The 19,233-nt window shown below is 36.9% G+C and overlaps 6 protein-coding genes across 16 annotated transcripts; 4 read left to right on the forward strand and 2 right to left on the reverse strand.

Annotated features, from left to right (window-relative positions):
- Positions 1-4,136, reverse strand: LOC122396152 (apoptosis-inducing factor 3). 8 transcript variants are annotated; one of them, XM_043394303.1, is made up of 8 exons: positions 3,545-4,136; positions 2,618-2,738; positions 2,160-2,452; positions 1,745-2,081; positions 1,328-1,678; positions 1,054-1,259; positions 762-978; positions 1-682 (listed from the first exon to the last, which is right to left on the reverse strand). In XM_043394303.1, exons 2-8 carry the CDS (start codon positions 2,721-2,723, stop codon positions 423-425), a joined length of 1,770 nt encoding a protein of 589 aa, XP_043250238.1. In that variant the 5' UTR covers positions 2,724-2,738; positions 3,545-4,136; the 3' UTR covers positions 1-422. The 8 variants fall into 8 exon arrangements, with proteins under 8 accessions (XP_043250238.1, XP_043250241.1, XP_043250237.1 ...); XM_043394306.1 differs by lacking the exon at positions 3,545-4,136 and adding an exon at positions 3,016-3,149 and having other exon boundaries at positions 2,684-2,738; XM_043394302.1 differs by lacking the exon at positions 3,545-4,136 and adding an exon at positions 3,016-3,149.
- An 837-nt stretch (positions 4,137-4,973) lies between these two features.
- LOC122396242 (beta-1,4-galactosyltransferase 7) lies at positions 4,974-6,847 on the reverse strand. 3 transcript variants are annotated; one of them, XM_043394460.1, is made up of 6 exons: positions 6,744-6,847; positions 6,335-6,354; positions 6,043-6,257; positions 5,738-5,961; positions 5,508-5,654; positions 4,975-5,420 (listed from the first exon to the last, which is right to left on the reverse strand). In XM_043394460.1, exons 1-6 carry the CDS (start codon positions 6,770-6,772, stop codon positions 5,129-5,131), a joined length of 927 nt encoding a protein of 308 aa, XP_043250395.1. In that variant the 5' UTR covers positions 6,773-6,847; the 3' UTR covers positions 4,975-5,128. The 3 variants fall into 3 exon arrangements, with proteins under 3 accessions (XP_043250394.1, XP_043250395.1, XP_043250393.1); XM_043394459.1 differs by lacking the exon at positions 6,335-6,354 and having other exon boundaries at positions 4,974-5,420; positions 6,043-6,292; positions 6,744-6,828; XM_043394458.1 differs by lacking the exon at positions 6,744-6,847 and having other exon boundaries at positions 4,977-5,420; positions 6,335-6,456.
- A 235-nt stretch (positions 6,848-7,082) lies between these two features.
- On the forward strand, positions 7,083-11,798 carry LOC122396240 (melanotransferrin). 2 transcript variants are annotated; one of them, XM_043394457.1, is made up of 9 exons: positions 7,083-7,158; positions 7,729-8,141; positions 8,233-8,350; positions 8,422-8,601; positions 8,681-9,153; positions 9,227-9,391; positions 9,466-9,554; positions 9,650-9,990; positions 10,071-11,797. In XM_043394457.1, exons 2-9 carry the CDS (start codon positions 7,887-7,889, stop codon positions 10,709-10,711), a joined length of 2,262 nt encoding a protein of 753 aa, XP_043250392.1. In that variant the 5' UTR covers positions 7,083-7,158; positions 7,729-7,886; the 3' UTR covers positions 10,712-11,797. The 2 variants fall into 2 exon arrangements, with proteins under 2 accessions (XP_043250392.1, XP_043250391.1); XM_043394456.1 differs by lacking the exon at positions 7,083-7,158 and adding an exon at positions 7,419-7,542 and having other exon boundaries at positions 8,422-8,612; positions 8,692-9,153; positions 10,071-11,798.
- A 259-nt stretch (positions 11,799-12,057) lies between these two features.
- Positions 12,058-13,141, forward strand: LOC122396243. Its single transcript, XM_043394462.1, has 3 exons — positions 12,058-12,448; positions 12,509-12,644; positions 12,726-13,141. The coding sequence occupies exons 1-3, from the start codon at positions 12,350-12,352 to the stop codon at positions 12,989-12,991; spliced, it is 501 nt and encodes a 166-aa protein (XP_043250397.1). The 5' UTR covers positions 12,058-12,349; the 3' UTR covers positions 12,992-13,141.
- A 347-nt stretch (positions 13,142-13,488) lies between these two features.
- Positions 13,489-15,748, forward strand: LOC122396555. The gene is made up of 6 exons (XM_043395080.1): positions 13,489-13,616; positions 13,958-14,078; positions 14,272-14,730; positions 14,801-15,152; positions 15,236-15,447; positions 15,524-15,748. The coding sequence occupies exons 1-6, from the start codon at positions 13,489-13,491 to the stop codon at positions 15,746-15,748; spliced, it is 1,497 nt and encodes a 498-aa protein (XP_043251015.1).
- Positions 15,749-16,405: 657 nt separating this feature from the next.
- LOC122396435 (esterase E4-like) lies at positions 16,406-19,199 on the forward strand. The gene is made up of 9 exons (XM_043394823.1): positions 16,406-16,840; positions 17,068-17,196; positions 17,270-17,429; positions 17,494-17,870; positions 17,947-18,118; positions 18,197-18,387; positions 18,460-18,604; positions 18,674-18,985; positions 19,056-19,199. Exons 1-8 carry the CDS (start codon positions 16,643-16,645, stop codon positions 18,982-18,984), a joined length of 1,683 nt encoding a protein of 560 aa, XP_043250758.1. The 5' UTR covers positions 16,406-16,642; the 3' UTR covers position 18,985; positions 19,056-19,199.
- Positions 19,200-19,233: the final 34 nt, after the last annotated feature.

Consider the following 19,233-nt stretch of genomic DNA (forward strand, 5'->3'; position numbering starts at 1 on the left):
TATTGTTTTATTAAACTTAAATGTATTTGATCGTTTACTGGTAACTCGATGATAAATACGTATCTTTTTCTATTCCTTTTTTTCTTTATTGTTGGTATAAACTATTTATTCAGGCATGTTCTACAATGGTACTATCGTGTATAGAATACCGTTATAAAATGTATTTAAATGGATAAAAAAAGAAATACTTTGAATGTATTACATACGCGATCCACGCGTATAGTAAAATATATATATCGTACGAAAACATAACTTTACCTTTAAAGTCGCAAAATTATAATTTCATTTCTAAACAATAACTTAAATTATATAGTTGCGAAAATGCATTTCAGAATACTCTGTTAATCTTCAGCTATTTCTTCTATAAAATATAAAACAAAAATTAACAGCATGTTTTTTAAATACCCTTAAATAGCTTGCTTTTATGGGTTTACGGTAGATACGTTTTGGAATCGTTCGAGTAAGTTTTTCGGTTTATTCTGTATCCAACCGAATGGACTTTTATCGATCATTTCTTCCGTCAACGTCTTTCCTTCGTATAGAAAATTTGCAAAATCAGATACGACAGGATCTGCGCCTACGCTACTCATTGCAATAACTTTACCATCTTTAATATATAATGCAAAAAATTCAAAGTTTTCCAAGGAACCATAGATTTTCACCCTGTCTGGTTTTCCATGCCCTGAATGCATCACAAATTATGATAAAAATGCTGTATTACGCTTACTACTTGCGTAGAAAAGAAATAATGATAAACGTACCCGCGTATCGATAACTTCTTCCAAATAATGTTGTCCAGAAAAATGGAACGGTATTTAATTCTGTGCTTTTTTCACATATATTTAATGCTGCTATTTTTCCATGATAATGCGCCAAAGGATAATGACCTATTGCTGCCGAAGTATTGTCGGAATCAAATAACGGTGCATACGCTATATCACCGCCGGCATATACATTTTCTACGTTAGTTTTCAAGTACTAAAATTGTACACAGAATATTAAATATTTCCTAACAATGATAAACGTTTATTGTCGTATGCTAAACTGCCGTACCTTATTCACTTTTACACTACCATCTTTTAACATGTCGATCGGCGAATCTTTCATCCAATCCGTGTAAAATGTAGATCCAATTCCAATAATAGCTATATCGGCAGGAAGTACCGTGTTATCGGTAAGCACAACCGAACCTATAGTATTTTCGTCGTCTTCCTTCGCAACAAATTTCGTAATATTCTTTTCAAATATAAATTTAACACCTTCAACAAAATATCATGTTATTTTTTATTTAATTTGATAGAAATCAAACGACAAAATAATATGTTACCTTTCTCTTCGAATTCTTGTTTAACTCTATTACCAATCTCTGTGCCTAAAACCGATTGCAGAGGTACCGTTCCTCTGCCTATAACGGTAATGGATGCACATTTACCCACGCAATAAGCAGCTGCTTCCATACCGATAAAGCCTAGCCCAAGTATTACAATATGCGTTTTAGGTGTCAATTTGGAATGTACAGCATGAGAATCTGTATAATCCCTTAGCACATAAATATTAGATAAATTAATGCCGGGTGTATCTGGCAGTCTAGGCTTGCTACCAGTACAGACGAATAAATAATTATAAGTTAATTCCTCGTTATTACTCAATAGAAGAACGTTTTTGCTTACATTCAGGCCTGTAATACAATTGTAAAATACAATTTAGTTCAACTACGGTGAACCAATTTATAAGGATTTATTACCTGTAGCCTCCACACCAAGTTTCATTTGGATATTGTGAGTATCATAAAATGATTGCGGTCTTAAAGCTGCTTTTTCAATATCAAAGTCCAAAACCTTTGATACTTTTACTCTATCGTACGGAACTGTATTTTCTTTACAAACCATAATAATGTTTCCCGTAAACTCCTCTTGCCGTAAACTTTCTGCACAAGTTGCAGCAGCTGGTCCACCTCCGACTATCACAACTGTAGTTTTATTATCGACGTCTTTTTCATGCATTTTTTTTACGCGTCTATTTAAATCCAGATCTTTACGATTTGCTTTCACCCGTACAAGTCCAGCATCGTCCACGTTTACCTGTTTAATTAAATAATACATATCGACCAACAATATTTACAGATTGTTGCATATCAATTTGATTATTCGTTAGAGTACTTTATAACACGGTAAAGAGTCTAAGCCTGGATAATCTTCTATATCTCCTGTTTTAATGTTAAAACATGCACCGTGCCACGGACATCTTATCCTTCCATCTCCCAACGCTCCCGTATGAAGTAATGCCCCATAATGTGTACATTTTGTACCAATAGCATGCAACTCTCCTTTTTGTTTGATCAACAGAATTTTTGTCCCAGCATCTCCAAGTGGCAAAAGTTTCATTTCATTTTCGTTGATATCCGTTTCTTTGCACACCACATCTTCGATGTAATCATACTTTTCTGGCTTGCCTAGATCAATGTAAGTCATCCTGGTTAGAAACAGAATTAAATACCTATTCTTTATTACGAATACCTCGTAATTCTATAAATCGCGGTTCGCTTATAGTTAGATGCAAGATTATATATTATAGTAAATAATATCGTTGACGTACGAACGAGCAGCTAATAACTCACAACTACAGCAACATTTTGAACTATTACGCGACGCTCTAATATCTTCTTTCGGTTTATTACACTCACTGCAAATATAATTCTTCTTTTCAGACTTTGATTCTGACATCCCCGCTTTCTGTATCTTTAAACGAACACAAGAAATTGTGTTACACGCTAAACGTGTAAAACGATTTATGGTGTATAAACGCCTCATATGTGTGCGTGTGTGTATTGCCAAAGTATTTTACTATTTGTTACGTTGTTTAAAATTCCACCGATTATTCGTAGTGTGAAGAATTTTTAAAATCAACATTGGATTCTCGTTAAAAATAGTATACGACTATAAAAAAAAACTGCAGTGATACTCGAGTTAGTATCATATAAGCTTATGTACGTACGTATGTATCGTTTCTACCTACGTTTTCGTGTGCAATTTAATTGTATACGGCGATTTACATTCCACTACATAATTTCACGGATCGTTTGTATATTTTTTATCAATTTAACGAACAAAGATAGTCAGTAAACGATGACATTATTGAATAGGAAGGATTTCATGTATCATGTGACGTTGTTAATTATTCATGAAAGAATATAAGAATCGATCAGTGGGAACACTCCTCATTGGATTAAATTTTACACGAACAGAATATCGATTCAATTTTATGTAGTAATTATCTACTTGCAAATTTAAACATAAATTGTACTAAATTGATCTAATATTGTAATTAATATTCGATAGAATTTCACTGAAATAGATTTATATAAAAGGCCAATTCTAGTGGTCGGTTTTTTACGTCTGTATGTGCGTATACATAACTACGCATTTATGCCTATAAGGACATCAGCGTACGTACATACGTACCTGCTCAAATTTACCATCGATTTATATTACGAAATATTTACGTAATTGTGAATATATACTTTTTTATTAAATATAGTTCACACCTGTTTTCGACGATTTGTCTGGAGTGATTCTAGAACTTCCTGGAAGAAGTCCTTTACAATTGCTGGCACCCATCTTTTTTTATAATAATGTCACTCGCGTATGAATACGGTATGATATTCCAAAAATATTATCGCGGTATCTACAAGTACTCTGGTTATCTGAATTTATCGTGATCTACGGGTATTTACTTGTGTCGCTATTGAATTCTTATAGATCGATTTTACTACGATGATCGACCTTGAGCCACTTGTAGCAAAGTATTCAGATAAACTTTCACTTTTTCGTAGAATTGTTTATCATTGTTCATATCTTTAAATAGTTTATCGCAAACGCCTTAATAAAAATTTATGCTTCTAACGGGATAAACAGATGCAGTCAATTATGAAACTTGAGAAGACGTAAAATATTTTTAATCGAAATGTCCGCTGTTTGAATTATTTTTTAAATATAACGCAAATCGATGATACGCAATCGATCACACATTCATTGTCCAAAATATATAACATGAAGCAACGGTAATTATTTAATTTTTTATTAGAATCGAAGACAGTGACTTTATCATCACTTTCTGCAATTGTGCATATGGTACTGTTTTGAGAATTTGTATTATGTATATATATATATGTACATATTATATATTCATAAACTGCAATAGTTTAGGAGTAACGAAATATAAATTTATTAATTAAATTATAACAAAAATTATAATTAATTTTTTTAACAATTTTACACGACGTTGTATTATACAATTTGATGAATGTTTATTATATAATGAGATACGTCGTTTCCTTTTTTTATCTTACTTCATACAACACACAAGTGTACACCGCAACTTGTTGCAGAAATTCTAGCAGTAACCAGCTATACTGTTAAGGGGGCGTTAAAATCGATTTCCTCGTATGTATATAGTATCGCCATAGAATAAGTACAAAATAGATGTTTCATCGTATCATCGACATCTTTAGGAACGATCATATCTCGTTCGTGAAAGTAATATTTTTAATTGCTTCTAAAATAACTACTATTCACAATTTTATTTAGTTTTAATTCCTGCACCAAATATCAGGAGTCCTGCGAGCCCACAATCCGTGTGACACGAAAATTGCCTGTAAATTATATTCTATTGTCTATGATATAGGCTAGATCAGACATTCAATGATCATCGGGATATTAATTTTTCCCTTTAGAAGAAAATCACTAGCTTCGGCGTTGAACAAGTCACTTGGTCAAAGTACAGAAGAAGATCTTGATTGGTGCTGAAGCTAGTGACTTTTTATAACACACATTCCCATAGGATATTCGTTACACTCGAAACTTTCGCGCGTATTCTTAGACTTTGCCTCCTCGTACACTTATCATGGGTAAGGCCGAGCTAATAGCTGCAAATTTAAAATTGTTTCTTAACGCCAATAGTATAATAACGCTTCTGTATAATTAAATAGTCTCAATATCATTTAATTATTCGGTATGATCGCTTTATTCAAAATATTTGTATTAGTTTGAATAGGATCATTAACGTGTAAATACATTATATACATATATGTATATACTTTTTTAAATACAGTTTTTATCAATATAGGTTTTTATAATCCGGTGGCAGACTTGTTATTATTGCCTTTTTTTTTCTCCTTAGATTTTCCATCTTTAGATCCCACCAGCTTATCACATTCGCACCAAGGTGTATTTAATTTATCGCACATTAGAGAAATATTAAGGACGGTTAATGGAGTATCCCCAATGGACATTTTAATCGTACCTAATATTTTATAAGAAACATTATTTAAGCCGGTCTGACGATCGCGTTTTCGAGTAATTTCTCGTTGGTTGTAACACTTGACCATATCTCGTTTCCTATGATTTCTATCATGTATATGTCTGAAATTAATGTAACCAATATAATAATTGATGTATACATATATCTAAATGAACAGGTGGTACATTATTTTATGCAATTTATCTTACTTGAATGTATTGTGCGTTCCAGTAGATATATTTTGCGGTCTTGTAACAGTTAAACCAGCTTCTTTCAATCTAACATAGAATTCATCATCTTCAAGACCCCATCCCCAATATTTATTAGACATTCCATTTACTTGTGTAAAATGTTCTCTGTAAAAATATTTTTCTATTAGTACATCGATGCAACAAATTTTTACTATACCATGTATAATAAGAACCATTGCTATATGTACCTTTTAATAATTAATATGCCTCCAACAAATGTTGGATAATGGTATCGAGGATGTAATTCTGGGGAAGATATATGGTAAGGACCTTTGGTGGGAAAAGAGTATAATAATTCATCGTTTATGGGTAATAAATCTACATCGTGCATTGCTATGTAATCAAACTCTTTGTTAACTTCAAGGAAGCCTACATTTATAAGAGAGGCTCGATTAAATCTAAATCTATCAACCTATGAAAACAGAAATGCTATTATTAAATTTAAAATTACTTTGTTTAATTTATAGCCGATTATGTTGGAACAAAAATATACCTGGTTGAGTATGAATATATGATAATCTATATTTTGCTTATCTAAAAATTTCTTCATATGTGGCGCAAACATTAGTAGCTCTTCGAAGCGATCTCTAAATGGCACAAGTATAGCTAAACGATGGACTGATTTTTTATAACTTTTATCACCATTGTCTTCTTGTTTATGATTATCGTACCGACTTGGCAGTGTAACTATTTCACATTTGCATTCATCTAAAATTGTAAGTTCCATGTACTTGTTGAACATTCTGTAGTTTATATTTAAAATGTCGAAACAATCAGTGTCTTACCTATACTTATAGGGGCGATACTTATCAAGCATGAAATGACAAAAGTGATTAGAATGCAAGCGAATATGTATTTGAATTTTATACTCTTCCAAATAACTTCCATGCCGAATAACAAGTATGTAAGAGATATATCTTAAATTTAAAAATCAATTTATTCATCGAATGAACAGTCTTATTAGGTTTTATTAATGAAAGAATAGATTTTCATTCAAATAATTCATTATTGAGCCTTTCATATTCATTTTCTATGTTCTTGTTTACGATCAATTTTGTTAAATAGGATTAATGCTAAACGCATTGCGTAAAAGTTATCGCTTCATCGATACGTTAAATATTTCTATTTGAGGATTCGTGATATTTCGCACGAGAATCGGAGATTAGTAAAATAAGACACTTTGTTCTTACATACTCCTTCCGGACTAGTTTGAATACACACATCGATCGAACCTTAACTAACAGCACTTTTTTCCATCTAGGAAATATCTATCGGTCGCTCGACCGAAAAGGATATGTTCTTTGCCCCAAATACACATATCTTCTGATCGATTGTACGCATAATTATGACACACGTTAAGATTTAATTCGTGCATTATCGACGCGCAATGTTACTCGGTTATGCTATTAGCGAAATACATTTTTACACCATGCCATTGGCAATAAAAAAGATTACTTCCAGGAACAACTGTGTCATTATCGGTTGCATTGCTTAGATGAAACATAGAACACTATCACAATAGTAGTAGTAGCAGAGGGCCTTATCGAGATCCTCTAAATATGTGCGCAATGAGTTACATCTCTGAATGAGTACACGTATTTATTCTATAGTAAGTAACGTGTATGTAAAATGCGTACTATAGCAGGAGTTCCCAACTATTTTTTGTGCACGGATTTCTTTAAAAAATTATACATATTGCACAACGAATTGGACGAAACAAAAATCAATAAGAGTTTATTCAATATTCTTACTAAATATGATAATAAAAAGTATCAATAATTCTCTGATTTATACTTGAGAAAAATCAGAAAATTTTGTGAATATTGATCACGTTGGGAACTGCTGTACTAAGCAGGGCTTATAGTATGACAGTGTTGGGTGTTGTCTTCCGCGTTAATTGATATTTGTACTAAGAAAGTTGTAAAAATGTCGTTCGAAAACTATAAAAACGTATTCTTAATAATTTTCAGTTTATTCTGCCTTCAAATACATGGTATAAAAAATATTTTCGTCTTCTAGATTACTTATGAATATCACGTTTATCATTTCAAATAAAATTTCACTTTCGTTCGTGTAATGTATATCCTTTCTTAAATAATGTTGTTAGATCCTAATCAGAAAATAAGCAAATTTTGCGTACATAATTATGCGATTGTTTATCGTTTGTTATTATTCACAGGTCAAAATCTCAATAATACTGTTATATGGTGTACAATATCAGAATCTGAACAAGATAAGTGCAATGCATTTTCAAGAGCAGTTGATCGTGAGATAGCATTTTTTGAGTATAATTATGTTTCTGTGCAATGCAAACAAGCATTAAACAAAGAAGACTGCATGGCTATGTTGGATCATGAGAAGGCACACATAACCACTTTGGATGCGGGAGAAATTTTTATAGCTGGAAGATATCATAGCTTAATACCAATAATGCAAGAAATATACAAGAATAACGTGAATTATCAGTATGCTGTTGCAGTTATTAAAAAAGGGTCGTTACCAGATGTTCAGAGCTTAAATGATTTGAGGGGTAAAAAGGGTTGCTTTGCTGGGCTTGGAATGCTTGCTGGTTGGATTATTCCTATACATATAGTAAACTGAATTTTATTTTATTTTATTTTACTATATTTTTAAACAATCTCTGTACATTTAAGAATACAATTTTTTCTTGTTGTAAATTTAGCTGATGAAGCAAGGTGGTTTAGAAATTATCGATTGCAATAATCATGTGAAGTCTGCTATCAAATATTTTGGACCTAGCTGTGCTGTAAATTCATTGATCGATAAATACAATCCATTAGGTAAATTAGTATTAATATTAATAAATTGTACATGTAGTTTATAGTTAATTTATAATGAATTTAAATTTTAGGTGACAACTCTGACCAGTTATGCAAGCTGTGCATTGGAAAAATACCTGGAGGAAGGTGTACAAAGTCAGATCCTTATTCAGGATACGAAGGAGCATTTAGGTGTTTGGTGGAAGCAGGAGAAATTGCTTTTTTGCTACACACGACCGTAGATGAAATGACATCGACTACTTTTGACTTTAGTGGGTTTTTAGTTTGCCATTTCATTCGATCGTCCGTGAAATTGTAAAATTATTAACAGGATTTTTTTGCTTTTCACAGATTCTGTGAAGAAAGAACAATTTGAATTACTTTGCCGAGACGGCACGCGCAAGTCGGTCGATGAATATACACATTGTAACTGGGGTACTGTTCCATCGCGTGTGATAGTCACATCGTCCGCGACGAAAATCGAGACTCGTCGTTTGTATCAACGGTTTTTACAAAAAGCAGTGAACATACTGAATAAACGTAACGCGAAAAATTCGACCGAACCATACGATGATCGTTTCGAAAATCGACCCGGCTATAATAATAGATTCGGCGAGAATAATTTTAATAGAAGCGGATACATTAATCCGAACGAATACAATACAGATAATTTTGAAAATCGCAACGCATACGATCCAAGTTACAACGGTATCGAATTAAATTCGTGGGATAAACCAGAGTCGACGAACGTACAACCGATAGAGACTTTCAACCTGTTCGAATCTGCACCAAGATACGGAATACATCACAACTTACTTTTCTCTGTAAATATATTCACGTTTATGAAATCCGTTACACTACTTTGGACGAGCCTCGCATTAAATTGTACGATTTTAGGATTCGGCGCATGATTTTATCCAATTGCCTGAGAAAGATCAAACTTATGGTGGATATTTAGGTAGCTCTCTAGATCCGATATTGGGAGTTCGTCGTTGCCCAGTCAATAGAATGACTTTGTGCGTTACGTCGGATCCAGAAATGGAAAAGTGTATGAAAATGAAGGTAAAGATTCGAAAAATCTCTCACCGCGCCGTTAAAAAGCATTTTTGTCTAATTGCGATCCGTTTTTGTTTCAGATGGCATTAAAAGCGCAACTATTAAAACCAGAATTAAATTGTTACAAAGGTCATAGTCAGATTCATTGCATGCAAGCTATACAAAGCGGGTACGTATACTTTGAAGAAATGGTAATCTTCGCCGGGTAAGGTACACTCTTTAGAATTAAGGAATTGATAAAATTAGATCGTTTTGTTTTGTTAGAATCACCGATGTGGCGGTATTGGATACCAGCGATGTATACACCGCTGGTCTGCGTTTCGATCTGATCCCCTTTATATCGGAAGTTTACAATCTACCCACACCGGAATATTACGTGGTCGCGGTGGCGAAGGAAGAAGACGATAATACAGATTTGACTTATTTGAAGAACAAGTATACTTGTCATACGGGAATTAACACGGCCGCCGGTTGGGTGTACCCTTTGGCGTATCTAATTTCCAACACATGGATCAGGGGCTACGGTTGCGACTCTGTTCGCGCCGCTGCTGAATATTTTAGTAAATCATGCGTGCCAGGCGCGCTCAGTACCGAATATAATACAGGTGATTCTTGATCCGTTGATTCGTTGTACCGTTGTCAGTCGGTTACCATCGATTACCGAAATTCTCATTACACGTTGCAGGGGTGCCTTACGATAATATGTGCGACCTTTGTCACGGCGCGAGTTTTCGTTACTGTCGGCGAGATGCGTCTGAAGATTACTTCGGATATACAGGTGCGTTTCGGTGTTTAGTCGAGGGAGGAGGAGACGTAGCCTTCGTTAAGCACACAACGGTCGCTGAGAACACCGATGGGAAGCGACGAGAGACGTGGGCGCGTAATACATTCACGAAAGACTTTGAGCTACTTTGCCCGGATGGGACTCGTCGACCGACCACCGATTACATGCACTGTAATCTAGGAAAAGTCACGGCGAACGCGATAGTCACCCGTGGCGGATATTACGGATACAACGAAACGCAGATAAACGCTTACATAAATCTGTTTATTTATGCCCAACAGTTTTACGGGCGAAAGGAGCAGGATGAATTTAGCTTCAGCATGTTTTACAGCCAGCCGCCTTACAGCGATCTGATTTTCCAAGATGCCACGCAACAACTGGTGGTAATACCGCCGGAGAAACGGGAGTTTAGTGCATATTTAGGGCCAGATTTCATGAGAGCTAGGAGGATCGTAGACTGCAACGCTGGCGCGTCAGCTATAGAGCAGTCGGTATTAGCCACGATAGCTATGATTATACTCACTTACGTGTTCAGTAGATAAAAGTTGGCATATTTTTTCTTTACCAATGAGTATCTAATTAATATATAAATGTATATTGAAAGAAAACAAAATTAGATGTATGTAACTCTGCACCGGGACGATTACGATGCGTCTAGCTGCTGTCGCTATGTTATATACGAAATGTGCATATAACTCGACCATAGTTTTTGGAAGATACTTGGGTGTTCCAAGTTAACAGTTCTTTTTTTTATACAATTTCGAACAAACTTTTCTCAACATTGCCAGGAGTACTTGGAATACCCAGTAGTCACTTGTAATTTACAGATTTAGATCTGATCCGTCCATTTTGAAATTTTAACATTAATTATACGGTAAGATTTTATCTTATATAATGACTTTACGCGTACCTTATGCCGTCCATTAATATTTTTATACATATCGATTAAAATAAATTTTCAAGTTCTTAAATACGTTCGTTATTTATCATTTTATTCGATGTTATCCATTTCGACGATCGTCTCGTACTATGCTATATTTCCAGTGTTCGTCAATTCCTTTAGTCTTTTGGTTACTGGTTATGCAAATAATTGACAATTGATTTTAACTTAGTTGGCAATAGAACGCTAATGAAAATAATATGAATTCAAACCTAGGGAAAATAATCGGTCTCCTAGTTTCTTGGGCAGCACAATTCCGGAAGAATTTCGTATTTTCGATTTTGTTGTAGAATTTCTCTTACTTTTTCCTTTCCCCGTAGAACAGGATTTTGCGATTTTACACTTTCGATCAGATTCCATTACCTTAACGTGACAAACGGTCGAGCGAGTCATTAATGCGCTACACTATAACGAAAACATTCTAACAAGTCGAAGAGATGAAATTTACATTGTCGGAACGATGGTTTTGTTTCGATTGTCCAAGTACGATATCGATGTGCTTTAATTTTTTCGTAATGTTTCGCGTTTTCTTACGACGTCTCTGAAATGAAATTTCATTTAATTAACAAATTCGAAGAGAACTAATTAAGCAATTTGGTTAGGAGACACGGTATACTACTCCATCTTGAACCGGAATGAACGTTTATTCGATGCACTTTCACCTTACTTTTTTTGGTTTCTCAGTTTTCGTCAATTGATTGCTGGAATTGATGCTTCTCACTTTTCTAGGCGCGCACCAGTAAGTTTTTAATTTACTGCGGTGTTTTTTTACCGCTGTGCCTGGCGACGTATGGTATCTATCGCGTAAGAAATCCTTCGTGAACGAACAAATTTACAAATTACAGGAAGCAAGTATTTACTTTGATTCGATCATTTGGAAGGCTGAAGTTGTGAAGATTGTTTCCAGGACGTTTCAAAAATATGTGGCTCACATTTTCTAATAATTTATTGCCAATCGGGTTTTCTGTGAACTTTGAATTTTACAGTTTCTGTTTGTGGACAAATGATTCGTTAAAAGAGTTGAAGTTAGCGAGCATTCCGCTTCACGATGCGTGACCATCGTTTCACTGTCACACATTACATTTAACCCCTCGACACCATTACTCGAAAAAATTCTCCGTAATTTTCTACATTTTCTGTTCACCTTGTCACTTCCACCTTAGAAATTTGGAAAACCAGACCTCCCATTTGGTTAAAAATATTTTAAACATCGCGTCCGAATAATCTGTAAATAAACAATATGAACAAGTATGTTCTCCAGGATAAAGCGCTAAGATATGAGAAATTAGCGAAACCCAAAGAGAGAATTGACAGAACCAGCAACCGGAATCCGTTTAATGTGAGTATTGTAATAGAATTGTTGTACATTGCATTACATTGAATCGTTACGATATTTCAGGTGAAATCTGGAGCCTTGTGTTACGAAATTACAGACTCTATAAACAAACTTGCCCAGCCAAAACGAAAACCAGCGAAAAATGTGTCTGCTGCGACCGTGAGCTCGTCCGTGAAAAGTGCTCCTGCAGCTGCAGCGGGTATCCTGATTCGATAAACAATTTTCTTCCTAGTTGTTCCGTCGAACATGGATATTAATTTTCGTTTATTATTATCGCAAGTGAAACACGGAGACCACAAACTGATAAACAGCAACGAGCAATCGAGGGATGCGCAGGAATCGAAGAAAAAGAGATTTCTGTTGGACACCTACGCTCGAATCGTCGCTGCCAGGAACAAACGTTGCTCGAAACGTTTGAATGAACTAGCCAAACCAAAAACTTACTCGAAACAGGCCGAGGATTACGAACATTTCGATAATTACTTTCAAACGATCAAGAACTACAACACGAAACATTCACGACTCGAAAGAAGAGACCACCACTAGTGACCAGGAAAACCGATTATAATCAATTTACTATAGCTGAAATGCAAAAGCAATAATAACAGACGTTTAAAAGAACCATTGAATTTTATAGTTATTACATGTGTATGTTTCGCAGTCCTCGTTAAATTTTAAAGGTTTGCAAATTTTTTGCAAAAAAAAAAACAAACGAAGGTTTCATTTCCCCTCGACGACTGTAAAAATTCATTCGCACGGCAGAAAAATGGATAAATAAAGAATAGAAATGAAATAACGTCGTCGAAGATGTACGACACAATGAATTCCAGTAAAACATGTCACCGTTAATGATCCGTTTCCCGTAATTTTTACCACCAAACTGAAAACACCTAAATTTAACCTAAATCTAACCTAAATCACCAAGTTAACTAAGTAAGGATAATAGAGGTAAAGAGGATATTTATTTTACTCTCTTCGCACAGCAGTTGTTTATTATTGTAATTTTTGTTAGATTAAAAGCTGATGTAAAAGAATCTTGAAATATGCCACCAAAAGTTAAGAAATCACCCGCGGCTGCTGCAAGACGCGGACATGAACCGAAAACTGCGACTGCTAAACGAACAGCACCGGGTAGATTAAAAAGAATAGACAAGTCGAAAGATAAAGGAAGGTAAATGAATTCTTACGTTAAATATTTCGGGCAATGCAAACTTGGTTTCAGAGGTTATGGTGTCTTGAGAAGTCTCAAATAATTGATATATGCAGGGGAGAAATAAATAACGCAGTTTAATGCGTAGTTAACGGTAACGATGAATTTGAGAGAACAAAAAGTATTTATAGTACACGTTTGCAATTCGACTGTAACACTTGTTACCCACACACTGCCTTCTCTCCAAGTTCTGCTTTCACGCACACGTTTGTGACTCATTGTCGTGCCTTGGAAATTTCGATTATTCATTTCACGTAGATAAAAGATCGGAATATATGTACATATGTACGTTTTTTTTTCAGGGCGGGAAAACCTACGGAAAAATTGAAAGGATGGCTGCAGACACCGGCCGATTGGGCACGTTTCAATGCCTGGGCGAAGATTAATGCTCAGCCAAAAAAGCTTCCGGAACCCGAGCCAATAGTTAGTAGAAAAAAATTACGGATAGACGAATACCGTATACCTGCATTACTTGTTCGTAAAATACACGAAACAGTGAAATTGTCGGGGTTTCTAAAAAATTGCTTTTCAAATTTTCCTTATCGTTCGATCGTACGTGAGAAAGTATGTAGAAAGTTGCTCCGTGCGTTTCTTAGGAATTTCTTCGATTTATTAGATCCGAGAGTCGATGCCGCTCTTTTGTTTCCGCAAAAGATTGAAGATATTGGCGGCACCCCGCAAGACGGCCGATCCGAGTATTAATTGCAGATTGGATCAGAGAATTCCGAAGTCAGCGTTGACGATCGTCCCGTGGAGGCGACTGATTCTTCTGGCGTTGCCAAACGTGAAGCTGTGCGACTATGGTCGGGTGTTTTACAAAGTCTCCCCAGCAGCCCTCGAGTACGAGGCTTCCGACAGGATCTGCGAACTAAGCCAGCCTCGCGTCTATATTCCCGAAGAATGCAGACCCCCCATAGTCTCGATGTGCGAGGAAAGGAAAGTGGTCGACGAGGAACGATTGAAGAAGCTTGCTCTGGCGAAGAAATTGCTTCACTGTCCCGAGCAATTGACCCCCGAAGAAATCGCTGAGATTTTTACACCGTACGGCATAAAGAGAACCGCTCTCCTGTACAAGGTATTCCATGCATGGTTTAAACGGCATTGCACGCATACCTATGAAAATTACAAGATAGTTTTCGTCTCAGATCACACCGTGGATGAGATTCTTGGCATTGCCGTCGTACAAGACGATAAAATACAGAAAAGACGAGGACGCGGTGACTTGGAAGAAAATAATAATCGAGGACGGGTCGGAAAGGGGTAAAGCTGCTCTGGCCGAGCAGGAGAAGAGAATTGGAAGGAAGAGGAAACACAAGGAACTGGAAGAAGGAGAATCGAAGGAGGGTAGCGGCGATGCCGTAGAAAAAGCTGATGAAACGAGGGGTAAAGGGAGGAAGGCTAAACGAAGAAAATTAGAGAAACATGCTTGGAGGTATGCACCGCATCCGTGCAAAGATGATCCTTTCCGTATCAAAAAAGGAGCGTTGGAGGGCAAAGGTCTGCGTTTGTATTTGATAGATTTTTGCACAAATCGGAATCAGAATCCAACAGGTTCGACAAATGGTTACGTTACGTTTCAGTACCGCCAAGCGTGGATGAATTATCAAAACCACGCATCCACGAAAGCAAAGCTATCAGATCCGACCCTTTCACGGTGAAAAAGGCTGCTTTGGCCGCTTCAGCTTCTGCGAGAGTAGAGGATCTGGCAAAACCACGGAATCCTTTGAGCCCCATCGAGAGGAAATCACCGCGCGAAAAGGACAAATACGGAAGACCGATATTTCAAATGCCTGTAAAACGCTTTTAAAAGAATTGTTTAACCCGCGAGGAAAAAATGATCATATACCATCGAATAATTTGTTGCGTAGGTCTATGGTAAACGGTTGCCTAAAACGAAACCGTACAAGATGGGCGAATGTCCGCCGAAAAAGACGGGGAAAATCGTTAAGAAGCGTCCAATCGATCCGATCGCTTACGAATTAACTTACGATCCTTGCATCTATCCAGGTTTGGCCAGAAGACAGATGCGGGAAAGAAAGAGAGCTCAGAAGGATCGTACGATGCGTAGGAGGCTCGAGAAAAATAATGAATGAATACAGAAAAGTTTGGTGTAAATAATATAGAAGAAACACTTGGCGTTAAAGCTTGTTTGTTAAATTTACATTTCGCCGATTGAACTCGTTCTGTGAGACGTGCGTATATCGATTTGAATGGAAATTTGATGTGCAATAGGCATGTAAGACGACATAGTTTTCACGGTCGTGTTTCCTGGATTTCCCGTTTTACGATTACACAATCACATATGTGGCAATTGAATTCTATGCAAAGAAGGAAAGACGATAGTAAAGTAGATTACACGCTTCTATATATATTTGGTGGTGTGTTAGGAACATAATAGCAATAAAATATGTATTATTCGAAACGTAGGCCCTATTCCCAGCATTCTTTTTAAATTATAGTCAGTTTTGTGTACTGCGGTAATAGCCATCCGGCTAAGATCGTGTCACGGATATTTAGAATTTTTTAAATACTTTCAGGTACTTGGTAAATTCGTTGACTGTATTCGCGTACACACCACTGTCAAGATAATGCATTTCAACATTGGCGACGAGCGTCGAACAACAAGTATCGACTATCAGTCGCGGATAGATAAAAATACGAGCGCAATAAATTATACGTAAAGTGAACCGTGCAACGATAACAAGGAATAACTAGCTCGATAAAAGAATAACTTCTAGAAATTTTTAATTTATAAAGAAACAACTTTGTTCGTTACTCCATAAATCAATGGGGGAATTACTAATGTTACGATCGTCTGATCAACGATTTCTTTTTCTCTTACGTGCATTATAAAATGTTTGTTTCCATTCCTGGGTTTGTCAGTATTTCTCAAGCGTCGGCTGAGCGAAGACGCCGTGTCACACTTTGTTCGTTCGAAGGGGAAAAAGATTTGGAAACTTGGGAAACAGTGAATTTTCTCTGATAGAATGACGCTATACTGGACGATCTTGGCCTGTATCGTCTGCATCGGTAGCAGCGTACAGTGTGTTTCTTCGAGCCCGGAAACTCGCGCACCGACCGGAAAAATCCGTGGTTCTATTCTAGATTCAAGGCTTGGACGGAAGATTTATTCCTTCCGTGGAGTGAGATATGCCGAGGCTCCTACGGGAGAACGTCGTTTTCAGGTAAATTTAAAAAAAAAAAAAGAAGAAATTATCGCTTCTTATTTTGTCCCCTTTTAGATCGTTGAAGAGTTTCAATAAAATTTTATAAATTCCTGTCTTTTTTTTTTATCTAAAAGTTATCAATCGTCGCTCTTCGATCGCGAGGATAAAAAAGTTCCCTTGTATTTCCTTTTACGCGGATATTTGCGAGATATCGGTGAGAAATACCTGCAATTTTCTCGTAACAGGTTGCAGTTCCAGCGGCCGATTGGAACGACGTCTTCGATGCATCCGAAGAAGGTCCTTCGTGTCCAAATTTAGATGGATTGCCATCCACGTCCGAAGATTGTTTGCGTTTAAACGTGTACACCACAAAAGTACAGTTTGAAAAGTGTATACTCGCTAAGGTTAATCTTTACCCGTGAAGTTAACTCGATTGAATAATTGCAGCTGCCCTCGAAGAGCGAGAACGTAACCAGGCCAGTCTTGGTATTCTTCCATCCCGGTGGTTTTTACTCGTTCTCTGCCCAAAGTTTTTACTTTGGTCCTCAATATCTGATGGATAACGACATCGTTCTGGTTACCGTGAATTATCGTCTTGGAACGTTAGGTACTCGAATGCACCGATCGAGAAAGTTTGAGAATTTACTCGATAAACGCCCCATTCGTTTCAGGTTTTCTGAGTACAGGGGATTCCGCGGCACCGGGGAACCTAGGATTGAAGGACCAAGTGATTGCCCTTGGTTGGGTTCGAAGGAACATCGCCGCTTTCGGCGGAGATCCAAATTCTGTGACCATCAGTGGTTACAGCGTCGGAGGACTCAGCGCGATGTTGCATATGTTGTCACCAATGTCCAAGGATCTGTTCCACAGAGCAATCGTGATGAGCGGTTCGCTTTTAACCGCGGAACTTTACCCAACCGAACAAAAGCACCTCGCGAACAAGCAGGCGGAACTCTTGAACTGTCCGACCGATAGTTCGGCAGCCATGCTGTCCTGCTTGAAGTCAAAGCCCGTCGAAAACTTCACGGACACTATGGCGAAAATTTTTGTTAGTTTAAAATTGTCGAAACAAGTTCTTAATTTCGGTAATTGAAAAGCACCGAGTGTCATTCATAATGTTTTAGGAATGGCACGGAGATCCAATTGTGATCTGGAAGCCAGTCGTGGAACCGGAAGTCCCAGGGGTCGAGCGATTTTTGACGGATCAACCCATTAATCTGATCAGACAAGGGAAGATCAATCAGGTCCCAGCTATATTTGGAGTAACCAAAGACGAATTTGGCGGCGTAGTTGTTGGTAATTATATATAGATATACGAGAGAAAGAGCGGTTAATTTTCTCGCTGATCGTTAAAACCCCCTTTGTGTTTCGAAGCGTTTGAGAATCAAACCAGACAAGGAAACGATTATTATGGCGAGATGAGCGACGATTGGGATCGGATTGCACCGATCAGTTTCATGTACGAATGTGGAACGCCACGATCAAAATATATCAGCCATCAATTACGGAAATTCTATTTCAATGATGAACCACTTGGCTCGAATAACAGGAACGGTCTCGCCCACGTACGTTTCACCCAACGATAGCGCTTTCTCATTTATCGATTACGTAAGAAAATTGTCATTGACAATTTTTAGATCTATGCGGACAGTGTAATCATATTTCCCATGTATCGTACCGCGAAACTGATGGCTCGACACTCCAAAGAACCGGTCTATTTCTACGAGTTTACGTATCAAGGCCGTTACAGCTTTGCTATGTGGAACTCCACCACACCATACGGTAACTTTACGTTTCTTATACAGTGGTATTTGAATTGTACGAATCGTTGTTACGAGCAGATTGTTTTAGGTATCGTTCACCACGACGATCTGCAGTATCTGTTCTTCATGAAGGAAATCTTTTCGTTTTTCGATAAATCCGCGCCTGAGATCCCAATGGTAGACCTGTACACGTCTATGTGGACGAATTTCGCGGGGACTGGCCATCCAGTTCCCAAGAGTGGGGCGTATAAGAAGATCAGATGGGACAGGTTTATCCCAGAGCAAGACAATTACTTGGAAATTAACTTGAACCCGACCATGAGAACTGGCCTGTATCTGGACAGAATGCAAGAATGGGAAAGACTCTTCCCTCTACCCGCAGTACCAAAACCCGCATAAAGTAAGAATTACAATAAATAGAATTTTTAATTCGTAACCGTCTCATATCTTGTATCTTTCTGTTCCGTTAGAAAACTCGTCCGATAACACTGGACAGAAATCGACTGTTTCAAAGGAGGGTAATCTCAGTCCGTTCGCATACTTGTTGGAAAGTAAAAAAAATCTGACGTAATCGAATTGTTTATTGTGTACCAGTTGTGTATTAATAAAATGTGTTAGAGTAAGATTTGCTTTCATTATCGTTTGTTT

The sequence above is a fragment of the Colletes gigas genome, unplaced genomic scaffold, assembly GCF_013123115.1.
Source record: "Colletes gigas isolate AHSC1104 unplaced genomic scaffold, ASM1312311v1 Colletes_gigas_Sc00007, whole genome shotgun sequence".
NCBI lineage: Eukaryota > Metazoa > Arthropoda > Insecta > Hymenoptera > Colletidae > Colletes > Colletes gigas.

Bases quoted from the DNA above. Each gene is read 5' to 3' on its own strand.
- LOC122396152 (XM_043394300.1), bottom strand. From the start codon at position 2,810: ATGAGGCGTTTATACACCATAAATCGTTTTACACGTTTAGCGTGTAAC. The intron at 1,260-1,327 runs GTAACATATTAT...ATTTTGTTGAAG, and splicing joins ACAAGAATTCGAAGAGAAAG to GTGTTAAATTTATATTTGAA. The intron at 979-1,053 runs GTACGGCAGTTT...GTACAATTTTAG, and splicing joins GTAGTGTAAAAGTGAATAAG to TACTTGAAAACTAACGTAGA.
- LOC122396242 (XM_043394458.1), bottom strand. From the start codon at position 6,437: ATGGAAGTTATTTGGAAGAGTATAAAATTCAAATACATATTCGCTTGC. The intron at 5,962-6,042 runs GTATATTTTTGT...CTGTTTTCATAG, and splicing joins ATATATTCATACTCAACCAG to GTTGATAGATTTAGATTTAA. The intron at 5,655-5,737 runs GTACATATAGCA...ATATTTTTACAG, and splicing joins GGCATATTAATTATTAAAAG to AGAACATTTTACACAAGTAA.
- LOC122396240 (XM_043394456.1), top strand. From the start codon at position 7,476: ATGTCGTTCGAAAACTATAAAAACGTATTCTTAATAATTTTCAGTTTA. The intron at 8,613-8,691 runs GTTTGCCATTTC...GATTCTGTGAAG, and splicing joins TTGACTTTAGTGGGTTTTTA to AAAGAACAATTTGAATTACT. The intron at 9,991-10,070 runs GTGATTCTTGAT...TACACGTTGCAG, and splicing joins CAGTACCGAATATAATACAG to GGGTGCCTTACGATAATATG.
- LOC122396243 (XM_043394462.1), top strand. From the start codon at position 12,350: ATGAACAAGTATGTTCTCCAGGATAAAGCGCTAAGATATGAGAAATTA. The intron at 12,449-12,508 runs GTGAGTATTGTA...ACGATATTTCAG, and splicing joins GCAACCGGAATCCGTTTAAT to GTGAAATCTGGAGCCTTGTG. The intron at 12,645-12,725 runs GTATCCTGATTC...TATTATCGCAAG, and splicing joins TGCTCCTGCAGCTGCAGCGG to TGAAACACGGAGACCACAAA.
- LOC122396555 (XM_043395080.1), top strand. From the start codon at position 13,489: ATGCCACCAAAAGTTAAGAAATCACCCGCGGCTGCTGCAAGACGCGGA. The intron at 13,617-13,957 runs GTAAATGAATTC...TTTTTTTTTCAG, and splicing joins AAGTCGAAAGATAAAGGAAG to GGCGGGAAAACCTACGGAAA. The intron at 14,731-14,800 runs GTATTCCATGCA...TTTTCGTCTCAG, and splicing joins GAACCGCTCTCCTGTACAAG to ATCACACCGTGGATGAGATT.
- LOC122396435 (XM_043394823.1), top strand. From the start codon at position 16,643: ATGACGCTATACTGGACGATCTTGGCCTGTATCGTCTGCATCGGTAGC. The intron at 17,197-17,269 runs GTACAGTTTGAA...GAATAATTGCAG, and splicing joins TAAACGTGTACACCACAAAA to CTGCCCTCGAAGAGCGAGAA. The intron at 17,430-17,493 runs GTACTCGAATGC...CATTCGTTTCAG, and splicing joins TTATCGTCTTGGAACGTTAG to GTTTTCTGAGTACAGGGGAT.